This window comes from Hyla sarda, chromosome 8 (assembly GCF_029499605.1).
Source record: "Hyla sarda isolate aHylSar1 chromosome 8, aHylSar1.hap1, whole genome shotgun sequence".
NCBI lineage: Eukaryota > Metazoa > Chordata > Amphibia > Anura > Hylidae > Hyla > Hyla sarda.
In genome coordinates this window covers 222491960-222507215 of record NC_079196.1, presented here as the reverse complement: position 1 = coordinate 222507215, position 15256 = coordinate 222491960, and the positions used below count along the sequence as shown (strand labels likewise).

Here is a 15256-nt window from a genome sequence, read left to right as displayed (position 1 = left end):
TACAACCAGCGACCATCTACAGTCAGTGTACATCTACAACCAGTGTACCATTCACAACCAGTGTACCCTCTACAGCCAGTGTACCATCCACAACCAATTACCATCCACAACCAGTGTACAATCTACAGCCAATTACCATCCACAACCAGTGTACCATCTACAGCCAATTACCATCCACAACCTATCTACAGCAAGCCCTTTACAGTGTACACTCTACAGCCAGTGTACCCTCTACAACCAGTGTAGTATCTCCCAAAACTGCAAATGCAGATATGCAAAAAACCCAACTATGAAAACACAAAAAGCGACCAGTGACCACCTACAGCCAACAACCTCAACAACCAGTGTACCCTCGAGAGCCAGTGACCTATCTACTGTAGTGGCCCAGTACGGAAGGTGATAACCCGTACCATTGCTTCCCTGTCAGGCAGCCTCCCTATAGTGTCCCCTGGGCCACCTTGCATCTGTCCCCCCATGTAAATATGTTTCTAATTTATTATACCATGTAATGTGTTCAGAAAGCGTTGTCACTTTAAGACTAGTTACCATGTGACTTGCCATGTGATTGTTACCCAGGAAGTATCAGTGACCAGGTGATCCCAAGGGTGACCTATGGGCTCCCTGCTAGTCTCCCCCATATAAGCCCTGGGTGGAGCTTCTCTCTCTCTTTCCTTACAAGTCTTTGCTGAGGTCAAGTCGAGTCCTAGAGAGTCCAGAGTCATAGGAGCCTCAAGTCCAGTCTGCAGCCACAAGCAGCTCCAAGTAACCATAGTCTCAGTATCATCAGTCAAGTCAAGTCAGTCACAGTCATCATTTGTAAAGTCAACATGGCCTGCATTAAATTGACCATATCTACTACAAGTCCCAGCAAGCCCTTAAGGTCTCTGAGTCACTGGTCACCTCCTTGTGCCCTGGCTGAACTGTAAAGACTTTACCATCTGTCTACCCTCAGTAAAGCTACCGTTATCCATAACTTGGTGTTTGAGTCATTATTGCCCCCGTGCCTAGCCCAGGATCCAGTGGTATACCTTCGGGTGGTATCGAGGATAAACCATGCCCTGGCATCACGAATACAAGGGGTTAATGCCATCTGCCCTTAGGGTAATAACATCTGCCCTTTGCATCACACCCTACCACACTACAACCAGTGACCTATCTACAGCCGATGTACCCTCTACAGCCAGTGTAGTATCTCCAAAAACTGAAACTACATGTATGCAAAAAACTCAACTAGGGAAACACAAAAAGGGACCAGTGACCACTGTGAGAAGGTGAACGGCATGGTGGTTGATGGGCGATATGTGTCACCAAGGCTCCTGGCCTTGGTGAAGTAAGAGCCGGTATTTATTAAGTGTCTGTGCTGCGATGCAATATGACACTGTGGCTGTAGTATGGCTGGAAGGCCAATCAGGGACGGCTCTTACTGGAAATGGTCAAGTGTAGGATGGGGGCCATTACCCACAATCCAGGCCGTCTTTTGTTGGCCTTAAAGCTAGGCTGCATCACCAGCTGAGGGGGATTTGCTAGTTGCAGCTCACACTGCCAGAGAGAGCTGAGTGTAAAGATCTTCCCTGAGAGTTTGGAAGCTGGTGAGCAGACTGCCTGGAGGCCTGGAAAAGACTTGCTTGATGCCGCATGGCATGGTCTCAGGTGTGAACAAACAGGAACGCAGGTGGACTTTTTGTTACTTTTTCCTTTGTTCTGCATTTAAGACTGTTTGCTGTGTGCCAAGTGTGAATAAAACACAGAACTTTGATTTGAAAAGTCCGATTTCCGTGCCTCTATAATGTAACTGCACCTGTCTGCAAGAGTGAGTCATCACACCCCCTAAAGCAAGTGAACCCTCTACAACCAGTGTACCCTCTACAGCCAGTGACCACCTACAGTGACTGTACCCTCTACAACCAGTGTACCCTCTACAACCAGTGTACCCTCTAGAGCCAGTGGGCTAACTACAACCAGTGACCTATCTACAGCCGATGTACCCTCTACAGCCAGTGTACCCTCTACAACCAGTGTACCCTCTACAGCAAGTGGCCACCTACAGTGACTGTACCCTCTACAACCAGTGTACCCTCTACAGCCAGTGTACCCTCTACAACCAGTGTACCCTCTAGAGTCAGTGGGCTAACTACAACCAGTGAACTATCTACAGCCAATGTACCCTCTACAGCCAGTGTACCCTCTACAACCAATGACCTATCTACAGCCGATGTACCCTCTACAGCCAGTGTACCCTCTACAAACAGTGTACCCTCTAAAGCCAGTGGGCTAACTACAACCAGTGACCTATCTACAGCCGATGTACCCTCTACAGCCAGTGTACCCTCTACAACCAGTGACCTATCTACAGCCGATGTACCCTCTACAGCCAGTGTACCCTCTACAACCAGTGACCTATCTACAGCCGATGCACCCTCTACAGCCAGTGTACCCTCTACAACCAGTGTACCCTCTAGAGCAGGTGGGCTATCTACAACCAGTGACCTATCTACAGCCTATGTACCCTCTACAACCAGTGTGGTACCTCCAAAAACTGCAAATGCAGATCTGCAAAAAACTCAACTAGAAACATAGAATGTGTCAGCAGATAAGAACCATTTGGCCCATCTAGTCTGCCCAATAATCTGAATCCTATCAATAGTCCCCGGCCCTATCTTATATGACGGATAGCCTTATGCTTTCTTTTTAAGGAAACAAAAAAAGAAAAAGATCAAGCATGTTTAGGAGTCCACCAAAGGAGATTAATCTGAAACTCCAGAAGCCGAATCCAAGAATTATGTGAGTGAGAACACTGCAGATCTGGTAAAAAAATAAAATAAAATAAGCCCAAAAACTTAAAATACCCCCAAAAGAAATGATTTTCAAAGAGAGTTTCTATGATGCACAATTCACAGCCCAGGTAAACACTAAGGATGATCTAATAAAAGGTTTGAGATTGTTATGTAACTTGGGTGGAGCTGCCTATTCTTTGCCCATATTTTTGGCACCGTAGTTAATACAGGAGGCTTAAGAATAGAGGTTCTGATTGCCTGGACCACATTCAAGAATAGCTGCACCCCTTTGTATAGAATTCTCTGCCTCTACCTGATAAGCGTTTGTCGAGCTGAGTCACAGGGATTGACTCCAAGACAGCAGAGGAGAAGATACAGAAGACTTCCACACAGACCTATCTGAACGTAGGATCCACTGATCACTCCTAACCTACTGCACCATGGCCGGAAAGAGGGTAATTGTGGTATTTGGAGCCACAGGTAAGTTGACTGCTTAGCCTTGGACCCCTTAGTTGACTGCTTAGAGTTTGTAGTCCCGGCTGCATACCCCATAGAGCACAACTCTCCAAACTGTGGACCTCCAGATGTTGCAGAACCACAACTCCCCAGCATGCCCGGACAGCCAACGGCTGTCCGGGCATGCTGGGGAGTTGTGGTTCTACAACATCTATAGGTCCACAGTATGGAGACCACTGTCATAGACAGTCATCTAGACTAGGGATCGACCGATATTGTTTTTTTTAGGGCCGATACCGATACGATAATCGGTGCAGGTTAGGGCCGATAGCCGATAACTTATACCGATATTCCGCTATAAGTTATCGGCTATTTAACCCCCTGCGACACCGCTGCAGATCATTTATTTAAAGCGGGTGCTTTAAATCAATGATCTGCAGTGGCTTTTGCGGGGCCATAGGCCGCCGCCGCCACACGCTTCTCTCCCCTACCTGTCAGGGTGGTCCGGGCCATCCATCCTTCCTTCCTGTAGGATGCTTAGAGTTTGTAGTCCCGGCTGCATACCCCATAGAGCACAACTCTCCAAACTGTGGACCTCCAGATGTTGCAGAACCACAACTCCCCAGCATGCCCGGACAGCCAACGGCTGTCCGGGCATGCTGGGGAGTTGTGGTTCTACAACATCTATAGGTCCACAGTATGGAGACCACTGTCATAGACAGTCATCTAGACTAGGGATCGACCGATATTGTTTTTTTAGGGCCGATACCGATACGATAATCGGTGCAGGTTAGGGCCGATAGCCGATAACTTATACCGATATTCCGCTATAAGTTATCGGCTATTTAACCCCCTGCGACACCGCTGCAGATCATTTATTTAAAGCGGGCGCTTTAAATCAATGATCTGCAGTGGCTTTTGCGGGGCCATAGGCCGCCGCCGCCACACGCTTCTCTCCCCTACCTGTCAGGGTGGTCCGGGCCATCCATCCTTCCTTCCTGTAGTGTCCGGGGGCGTTCCGGGTGAAGAGTGAACCGGTCCGGGCTGTCCTTCTTCTCCGGCGGTCATCTTCTCCACTCCGGGCAGGCTCCGGCCTAGTACGCTGCATAGACGCCGCTGCGCAGTGACGCCCGTGCGCAGCTACGCACCTGACGTCACGGCGTAGCGGCGTCTATGCAGTGTACTAGGCCAGAGCCTGCCCAGGGTGGAGAAGATGACCGCCAGAGAAGAAGGACAGCCCGGACCGGTTCATTCTTCACCCGGAACGCCCCCGGACACTACAGGAAGGAAGGATGGATGGCCCGGACCACCCCCATTACGGGTAAGTTTAATTTTTTTATTGACTCGGAGGGTGGGGGAGGGGCCCGACCGGTATAGGGGTATGGGCAAAAATCCATACCGGTATACCGCCCAGCATCACGGTGGGTGGTGCGACGCGGTGCGGTGGGTCGGGGGTGCGATGCGGCGGGTCGGGGGGGTGGCGGTCGCGGTGCGGTGGGGGCGGTGCGGGGGGCAGGGCATTATCGGCAATGTAATTGCCGATACCGATAATGCCCAAAATCGTGATTATCGGCCGATAATATCGGCCATACCGATAATCGGTCGATCCCTAATCTAGACTGTATACATGTGTAGCAAAACCCAAAGATTAGGACACCATTTCCAGGTCAACTTATGTTCCAACTCACTGGTATCAATGTATAGTAGAACGTTGCCAAAATTGTTGTTGTGTTTTGTTCTCCCCTATCTCTGCAGGAGCTCAGGGGGGCTCAGTCGCTGAGGCTCTCCTGGCAGATGGCACCTTCGCTGTCAGGGCGGTGACCCGAGACACCAGCAAACCAGCAGCGGTGAAGCTGAAGAAGGCCGGAGCGGAGGTCGTGTCTGCAGATCTGGAGGATGAGAAAAGTCTGGAGGTCGCACTGAGTGGAGCTTATGGGGCGTTCGTGGTCACCAATGCCCATGAAGGATCTAAGAAAGACAAAGAAGTTATCCAGGTGAGTGAGGGGATCAATAGGAGGAGGATGGTGGCTTCATGTCAGGATATTCATGTTGAGGTTCATCTTGGGTGGCTCTATAAGTCCATGTGCCCCACTAGGGGGGGGGGGGGGTAACCTAAATACTCCGTGGTGATATCTTATGGGTGGACACCCTAGGAGTCTATAAAGGCTGATGAAATGGATAGGGTCATATCCTAAATACAGTATAATCTCCCAATAGCGGACACTCATGGGGGGAAAAGTGTCCACTATTAAGAGATGTCTCCTATTGGGAAAAAAAAAAAGCTCAAAAATCTTTCTAAATGACGGAATACTGTCCTGTACTCGCTGCAGAGTGTAATTACCTATAAAACATGATAAAAAGTAATACTACAGTAGACTCTGCCAATGACATTTATTCACTCCTTATCACCCCCCCTGTACTATTTCATCCCCCCATGCCATTTTATTCCCCCTCTTGATCCCTTCAATACCACTTAAGTCCTCCCCCCTTCATACCCTGTGCCACTTTATTCCCCTTGTGCCAAATCATCCTTCCTTTATTATCCTCTGTGCCATTTCATTCTCCCTTTATTACCGTGTGTTAAAATTAATCAACCTATCTTTACCACCCCCTGTGCCACTTCATTCCCCCTTTAACCCCCAGTGCCAAATCATCCCCCCTCACCCATTGTGCCACATCACAATCACTTTTCCCCTTCCCTTCTTCCCCTGTTGTTCCTCTTACCTGGCCAGCTGGCTCAGGTGCAGTGGCTCAGCAGGTTTGACATTCTCCTGAGAGCAGTAGCAGTGGCTCACTCGTCAGTGCTCACAGCCTCTCAGTGAGTGCAGCGCAGAGGATGTCATGAGAATACCAAACCAGCTGAGAGCCCCTGCACCTGAGCCTGCTTACCAGGTAGGAAGACAGAAATGGCACAGGGGGAATGAAATGGCACAGGGATGGTAAAGAGGGAGTGATGAATTTGTACAGAAGGTAATCAAGGGGGAATGAAATAGCAAAGTGGGGGGGGGGGATCAAGGGGAAATGAAGTGGCACAGGAGGTAATAAGGGGGAGCCGGATTATCTGGCACCCGGGGGGGGGGGGGGGGTGCAGTGAGGCCTGGGCCCCTTACTGGGGTATTGGCTGTAACTTTCGTAGGGTGGGCACATAAGCCTGGTTGTTCCCAATTGGGAGTGTTTTGTCCCCTATAGAATGTGCCCGCTATTGCAGTGTCCCTTATTTGGATGGTGCAAATACATTAGGTCTTATGGGACTCTGCCGAGGAATAAAAAAACTGTCCGCTATTGGAGATGTCCTCTTTTGGGAAGTGTCCGCTAAGGGAGATTTTACTGTATTTGTTTTCCAGGGAAAACTGGTTGCGGATCTATGTAAACGTTTTAATCTGGAGCTTGTGGTCTACAGCGGACTGGAAAACGTGAAGAAGATGACCGGGGGAAAGCTGGACGTGTCTCACTTCGACAGTAAAGGCGAGGTGGAGGAGTATTTCAGACATATTGACTGCCCCATGACCAGCGTCCGGCTGGCCTTCTACTACGAGAACCTGCTGAGTGCGTCCAAGCCAAAGAGGAGTAAAGATGGGAAGATGTTTCTTTTAGGTAGGAAAATAAAAAAGTGTTTATAACGGTAGAACGTGCAAAAAAAGGTGAGAATAAGGGTAATGTGCAAAATAAGTGTTCTAATACCGCCCTCAAACACACACCATGTGGAAAAGATAAAAATAATGCCGAATGTAATTATATATATATATGCATGTATGTCAGCATTTTTATGGTGTTTATTCCCCACAATTCTTCAATAAAATCACATGACTTGTAATTAGAAAAACACAGGAAATAAAATGGAAAATTAAACTGCCTATAGTATGACATAAAACTGCCTCATGGAAGAGGTAAATGAAAGGGCAGTTTTTTGTGTAATTAATACTGCTCCTATGTACAAGAATATAACTACTATAATACTTCTACTATATACAAGAATATAATTACTATAATACTGTTCCTATATACAAGAATATAACTACTATAATACTGCTCCTATATACAAGAATATAACTACTATAATACTTCTACTATATACAAGAATATAATTACTGTCACGATGCCGGCTGGCAGGTAGTGGATCCTCTGTGCCAGAGAGGGATTGGCGTGGACCGTGCTAGAGGATCGGTTCTAAGTCACTACTGGTTTTCACCAGAGCCCGCCGCAAAGCGGGATGGTCTTGCTGCGGCGGTAGTGACCAGGTCGTATCCCCTAGCAACGGCTCAACCTCTCTGGCTGCTGAAGATAGGCGCGGTACAAGGGAGTAGACAGAAGCAAGGTCGGACGTAGCAGAAGGTCGGGGCAGGCAGCAAGGATCGTAGTCAGGGGCAACGGCAGAAGGTCTGGAATCACAGGCAAGGAACACACAAGGAACGCTTTCACTGGCACTAGGGCAACAAGATCCGGCGAGGGAGTGAAGGGGAAGTGAGGTGATATAGGGAAGTGCACAGGTGTAAACACTAATTGGAACCACTGCACCAATCAGCGGTGCAGTGGCCCTTTAAATCGCAAAGACCCGGCGCGCGCGCGCCCTAGGGAGCGGGGCCGCGCGCGCCGGGACAGAACTGACGGGGAGCGAGTAAGGTACGGGAGCCGGGGTGCGCATCGCGAGCGGGCGCTACCCGCATCGCGAATCGCATCCCGGCCGGAGGTGGTAACGCAGCGCCCCGGGTCCGTGGAACCGACCGGGGCGCTGCAGTGAGGGAAGTGTAGCGAGCGCTCCGGGGAGGAGCGGGGACCCGGAGCGCTCGGCGTAACAGTACCCCCCCCCTTGGGTCTCCCCCTCTTCTTGGGGCCTGAGAACCTGAGGATCAGACTTTTGTCCAGGATATTGTCCTCAGGTTCCCAGGACCTCTCTTCTGGACCACAACCCTCCCAATCCACTAAAAAAAAAGTTCTTCCCCTGACCTTTTTAGAGGCCAAAATCTCTTTGACAGAGAAGATGTCCGAGGAGCCGGAAACAGGAGTGGGAGGAACAGATTTAGGAGAAAAACGGTTGAGGATGAGAGGTTTAAGAAGAGAGACGTGAAAGGCATTAGGGATACGAAGAGAAGGAGGAAGAAGAAGTTTGTAAGAGACAGGATTAATTTGACACAAAACTTTAAAAGGACCAAGATAGCGTGGTCCCAACTTATAGCTCGGGACACGGAAACGGACATATTTAGCGGAGAGCCATACCTTGTCTCCAGGGGAAAAAATGGGAGGAGCTCTTCTTTTCTTATCTGCGAATCTCTTCATGCGAGAAGAAGCCTGTAAGAGAGAATTTTGGGTCTCTTTCCATATGGTGGAAAGATCACGAGAAATTTCATCCACAGCGGGCAGACCAGAGGGCAAGGGGGTAGGGAGGGGGGGAAGAGGGTGACGGCCGTACACCACGAAAAACGGAGATTTGGAGGAAGATTCAGAGATTCTGAAATTATACGAGAATTCGGCCCAAGGTAGAAGATCTGCCCAGTCATCCTGGCGGGAGGAAACAAAATGTCGTAAATAGTCACCCAAGATCTGGTTAATTCTCTCTACTTGTCCATTGGATTGAGGATGGTATGCAGAAGAAAAATTTAATTTAATCTTGAGTTGTTTACAGAGAGCCCTCCAGAATTTAGACACAAATTGGACGCCTCTATCCGAGACGATCTGTGTAGGCAACCCGTGAAGACGAAAAATGTGTACAAAAAATTGTTTAGCCAACTGAGGCGCTGAAGGAAGGCCAGGAAGAGGGATGAAATGTGCCATTTTGGAGAATCGATCAACGACCACCCAAATAACAGTGTTGCCATGGGATGGGGGTAAGTCAGTAATAAAATCCATACCAATCAGAGACCAAGGTTGTTCGGGGACAGGTAGAGGATGAAGAAAACCAGCGGGCTTCTGGCGAGGAGTCTTATCCCGGGCACAGATAGTGCAGGCTCGCACAAAGTCCACCACATCAGTCTCTAGAGTCGGCCACCAATAGAAGCGAGAGATGAGTTGCACAGATTTCTTGATGCCCGCATGACCTGCGAGATGGGAGGAGTGACCCCATTTGAGGATCCCAAGGCGTTGGCGTGGAGAAACAAAGGTCTTTCCTGGAGGAGTTTGCCTGATGGAGGCTGGAGAAGTGGAAATCAGGCAGTCAGGAGGAATGATGTGTTGAGGAGAGAGTTCAATTTCAGAGGCATCTGAGGAACGAGAGAGAGCATCGGCCCTAATGTTTTTATCAGCAGGCCGAAAGTGAATTTCAAAATTAAATCGGGCAAAGAACAGAGACCACCTGGCCTGACGAGGATTCAGCCGTTGGGCAGACTGGAGGTAGGAGAGGTTCTTGTGATCGGTGTAAATAATAACTGGAAATCTTGATCCCTCCAGCAGATGCCTCCATTCCTCAAGTGCTAATTTAATGGCTAGAAGCTCTCGATCCCCGATGGAGTAGTTCCTCTCCGCCGGAGAGAAGGTCCTGGAAAAAAAACCACAAGTAACAGCATGCCCGGAAGAGTTTTTTTGTAGAAGGACAGCTCCAGCTCCCACTGAGGAGGCATCAACCTCCAATAGGAAGGGTTTAGATGGGTCAGGTCTGGAGAGCACGGGAGCCGAAGAAAAGGCAGACTTGAGTCGTTTAAAGGCGTCTTCCGCTTGAGGAGGCCAGGACTTGGGATCGGCATTTTTTTTTGTTAAAGCCACAATAGGAGCCACAATGGTAGAAAAATGTGGAATAAATTGCCTGTAATAATTGGCGAACCCCAAAAAACGTTGGATGGCACGGAGTCCGGAGGGGCGTGGCCAATCTAAGACGGCAGAGAGTTTATCTGGGTCCATTTGTAGTCCCTGGCCAGAGACCAAGTATCCTAGAAAAGGAAGAGATTGGCATTCAAACAGACATTTCTCTATTTTGGCATAGAGTTGATTATCACGAAGTCTCTGAAGAACCATACGGACATGCTGGCGGTGTTCTTCTAGATTGGCAGAAAAAATCAGGATATCGTCCAGATATACAACAACACAGGAGTATAGTAGATCACGAAAAATTTCATTAACAAAGTCTTGGAAGACGGCAGGGGCGTTGCATAGACCAAAGGGCATGACCAGATACTCAAAGTGTCCATCTCTGGTGTTAAATGCCGTTTTCCATTCATCCCCCTCTCTGATGCGGATGAGATTATAAGCACCTCTTAAGTCCAGTTTGGTAAAAATATGGGCACCTTGGAGACGATCAAAGAGTTCAGAGATGAGGGGTAGGGGGTAGCGGTTCTTAACCGTGATTTTATTAAGACCGCGGTAGTCAATGCAAGGACGTAGAGAGCCATCTTTTTTGGACACAAAGAAAAATCCGGCTCCGGCAGGAGAGGAGGATTTACGGATAAAGCCCTTTTTTAAATTTTCTTGGACGTATTCAGACATGGCAAGAGTCTCTGGGACGGACAGAGGATAGATTCTGCCCCGGGGTGGAGTAGTGCCCGGGAGGAGGTCAATGGGACAATCATAAGGCCTGTGAGGAGGTAGAGTCTCAGCTTGTTTTTTGCAAAAAACGTCCGCAAAGTCCATATAGGCCTTAGGGAGACCGGTTACATGAGGAAGCACAGGGACACGGCAAGGTTTACTGGGAACCGGTTTTAAGCAGTCCTTGGAACAAGAGGGCCCCCAACTCTTGATCTCCCCAGTGGACCAATCCAGGATTGGGGAATGGAGTTGAAGCCAGGGAAGTCCAAGAAGGATTTCAGAAGTGCAATTGGGGAGGACCAACAGTTCAATCCTCTCGTGATGAGATCCGATGCACATTAGAAGGGGCTCCGTGCGGAAACGTATAGTACAGTCCAATCTTTCATTGTTTACACAATTGATGTAGAGGGGTCTGGCGAGACTGGTCACCGGGATGTTGAACTTGTTGACGAGAGAGGCTAAGATGAAATTTCCTGCAGATCCAGAGTCCAAGAAGGCCACAGCAGAGAAGGAGAAGGCAGAGGCAGACATCCGCACAGGCACAGTAAGACGTGGAGAAGCAGAGTAGACATCAAGGACTGTCTCACCTTTGTGCGGAGTCAGCGGACGTCTTTCCAGGCGGGGAGGACGGATAGGACAATCCTTCAGGAAGTGTTCGGTACTAGCACAGTACAGGCAGAGATTCTCCATGCGGCGTCGTGTCCTCTCTTGGGGTGTCAGGCGAGACCGGTCGACCTGCATAGCCTCCACGGCGGGAGGCACAGGAACAGATTGCAGGGGACCAGAGGAGAGAGGAGCCGGGGAGAAGAAACGCCTCGTGCGAACAGAGTCCATATCCTGGCGGAGCTCCTGACGCCGTTCGGAAAAACGCATGTCAATGCGAGTGGCAAGATGGATGAGTTCATGTAGGTTAGCAGGGATTTCTCGTGCGGCCAGAACATCTTTAATGTTGCTGGATAGGCCTTTTTTAAAGGTCGCGCAGAGTGCCTCATTATTCCAGGATAATTCTGAAGCAAGGGTACGGAACTGTACGGCATACTCGCCAACGGAAGAATTACCCTGGACCAGGTTCAACAGGGCAGTCTCAGCAGAAGAGGCTCGGGCAGGTTCCTCAAAGACACTTCGAATTTCCGAGAAGAAGGAGTGTACAGAGGCAGTGACGGGGTCATTGCGGTCCCAGAGCGGTGTGGCCCAAGCCAGGGCTTTTCCAGACAGCAGGCTGACTACGAAAGCCACCTTAGACCTTTCAGTGGGGAACTGGTCCGACATCATCTCCAAGTGTAATGAACATTGGGAAAGAAAGCCACGGCAAAACTTAGAGTCCCCATCAAATTTATCCGGCAAGGATAGTCGTATTCCAGAAGCGGCCACTCGCTGCGGAGGAGGTACAGGAGCTGGCGGAGGAGATGATTGCTGGAGCTGTGGTAGTAACTGTTGTAGCATAACAGTCAGTTGAGACAGCTGTTGGCCTTGTTGCGCAATCTGTTGTGACTGCTGGGCGACCACCGTGGTGAGGTCAGCGACAACTGGCAGAGGAACTTCAGCGGGATCCATGGCCGGATCTACTGTCACGATGCCGGCTGGCAGGTAGTGGATCCTCTGTGCCAGAGAGGGATTGGCGTGGACCGTGCTAGAGGATCGGTTCTAAGTCACTACTGGTTTTCACCAGAGCCCGCCGCAAAGCGGGATGGTCTTGCTGCGGCGGTAGTGACCAGGTCGTATCCCCTAGCAACGGCTCAACCTCTCTGGCTGCTGAAGATAGGCGCGGTACAAGGGAGTAGACAGAAGCAAGGTCGGACGTAGCAGAAGGTCGGGGCAGGCAGCAAGGATCGTAGTCAGGGGCAACGGCAGAAGGTCTGGAATCACAGGCAAGGAACACACAAGGAACGCTTTCACTGGCACTAGGGCAACAAGATCCGGCGAGGGAGTGAAGGGGAAGTGAGGTGATATAGGGAAGTGCACAGGTGTAAACACTAATTGGAACCACTGCACCAATCAGCGGTGCAGTGGCCCTTTAAATCGCAAAGACCCGGCGCGCGCGCGCCCTAGGGAGCGGGGCCGCGCGCGCCGGGACAGAACTGACGGGGAGCGAGTAAGGTACGGGAGCCGGGGTGCGCATCGCGAGCGGGCGCTACCCGCATCGCGAATCGCATCCCGGCCGGAGGTGGTAACGCAGCGCCCCGGGTCCGTGGAACCGACCGGGGCGCTGCAGTGAGGGAAGTGTAGCGAGCGCTCCGGGGAGGAGCGGGGACCCGGAGCGCTCGGCGTAACAATTACTATAATACTGTTCCTATATACAAGAATATAACTACTATAATACTGTTCCTATATACAAGAATATAACTACTATAATACTGCTCCTATATATATAAGAATATATCTACTATAATACTGCTCCTATATACAAGAATATAACTACTATAATACTGCTCCTATATATAAAAAATATAAATACTACTATACTGCTCCTATATACAACTACTATAATACTACTCCTATATATATAAGAATATATCTACTATAATACTGCTCCTATATACAAGAATATAACTACTATAATACTGCTCCTATGTACAAGAATATAACTACTATAATACTGCCTCCTATATACAAGAATATAACTACTATAATACTACTCCTATATATATAAGAATATATCTACTATAATACTGCTCCTATATACAAGAATATAACTACTATAATACTGCTCCTATATACAAGAATATAAGTACTATAATACTGCTCCTATATACAAGAATATAACTACTATAATACTACTCCTATATATATAAGAATATATCTACTATAATGCTGCTCCTATATACAAGAATATAACTACTATAATACTGCTCCTATGTACAAGAATATAACTACTATAATACTGCTCCTATATACAAGAATATAACTACTATAATACTACTCCTATATATATAAGAATATATCTACTATAATACTGCTCCTATATACAAGAATATAACTACTATAATACTGCTCCTATATATAAAAAATATAAATACTACTATACTGCTCCTATATACAAGAATAGAACTACTATAATGCTGCTCCTATATACAAGAATATAACTACTATAATGCTGCTCCTATATACAAGAATATAACTACTATAATACTGCTCCTATATACAAGAATATAAGTACTATAATACTGCTCCTATATACAAGAATATAACTACTATAATAATGCTCCTATATACAAGAATATAACTACTATAATACTGTTCCTATATACAAGAATATAACTACTATAATACTGCTCCTATATACAAGAATATATCTACTATAATACTGCCTCCTATATACAAGAATATAACTACTATAATACTGCTCCTATATACAAGAATATAACTACTATAATACTGCTCCTATATACAAGAATATAACTACTATAATACTGCTCCTATATACAAGAATATAACTACTATAATACTGCTCCTATATACAAGAATATAACTACTATAATACTGCTCCTATATACAAGAATATAACTACTATAATACTGCTCCTATATACAAGAATATAACTACTATAATACTGCCTCCTAGCTGAGAGGTTGTGTCTGTGTTGCTCTCCTGATGTCTGGAGAAAGCCCAGGGAGGGGCCACCCTGGGTGGGGAAGCTCCCCAAGCAAGGCCCAGGCTTCTCGGCCTATTCTGGGAATTAATCCCCAGACACCACAAACCATGGATGAAAATCCTAAAGTTTCTATGGATGTGAGAAATGTTCAGAATGTTGTCAGTTCTGGTGCAGTAAGAAGCACAGATGAAAAGAAAGCTGTGGAACTAAAGAAGGAATCATCAAGTAAGGTAATGGCTGCAGGTACAATCCACCCCTCCTGCAGTCAGACAGAGGAGAACATCCCTGGAGAAGCAGACCATGCAGGAGAATCTGCAGCAGCCTGTCCTGATACGTTCTGACCGCACACGATACGGGAGCGGGAGCAGCGCAAAAGTTACAAGCACGCCAGATGAGACCAGAGGGAGTACACCAGGAAGGCTTCAGGGGGCCACAAGTGCGGTCACTGGGAAGAACCAGGGGCCCAGTCCCCAGTCTGGAGATTGTGACCCTGCAGCAGTGACCACAGCAACACCGAGACAGATCCCACCTCAGAAGCAGAGTCCTGTGAGTACCCCACCAGTGCGGCCCCCCAATACTCAGCGGGCGCCTGAACTATGTCTGGCCGAGCAGATCCCAGCTCTGGTAAAGAGACTTGAGACTTTAAAAAAGACAAAGTTACAGCTGCAGAAACAAATTGAATGTATTTACAAGCTAAAGGCAGCAAACCCCAATAACCAGGCTGTACATGACAAGAAGCTGAGCTCCCTCGCTGTGCAGCTCGCTGACACTGTGCAGGACATGGAGGACGTATTGGACCAGATGGGACCAGTCGCTGAAACCTTCAGGAATCAGCAAAGATTTGAGGGATATAAGGAAAGACCAGCAACAAAGTCATCTACATCTACTGCTGCACCCAAGTCTTCAGCCTCACCAGGGGACACCCAGCAGTCCTGTACAAGACAAGAGGACATCCAGCAGTCCTGTGCAAGACCACTCCTCAGAC

At 48.2% G+C, this 15256-nt stretch overlaps 1 protein-coding gene across 4 annotated transcripts in view; it reads left to right on the top strand.

Annotated features, from left to right (window-relative positions):
* Positions 1–15256, top strand: part of LOC130284193 (nmrA-like family domain-containing protein 1) — a 29681-nt gene that overhangs the window by 3622 nt on the left and 10803 nt on the right. For 2 of the 4 annotated variants that reach the window (XM_056534300.1, XM_056534299.1), the window contains exons 1-3: positions 2817–3254; positions 4986–5224; positions 6575–6824. In XM_056534300.1, the coding sequence (XP_056390275.1) occupies positions 3215–3254; positions 4986–5224; positions 6575–6824 (529 nt within the window). In that variant the 5' untranslated portion in view covers positions 2817–3214. Of the gene's footprint in view, positions 1–2816; positions 3255–4985; positions 5225–6574; positions 6825–15256 lie in introns of those variants that run through there. The other 2 variants (XM_056534298.1, XM_056534297.1) reach the window with 1 other exon arrangement.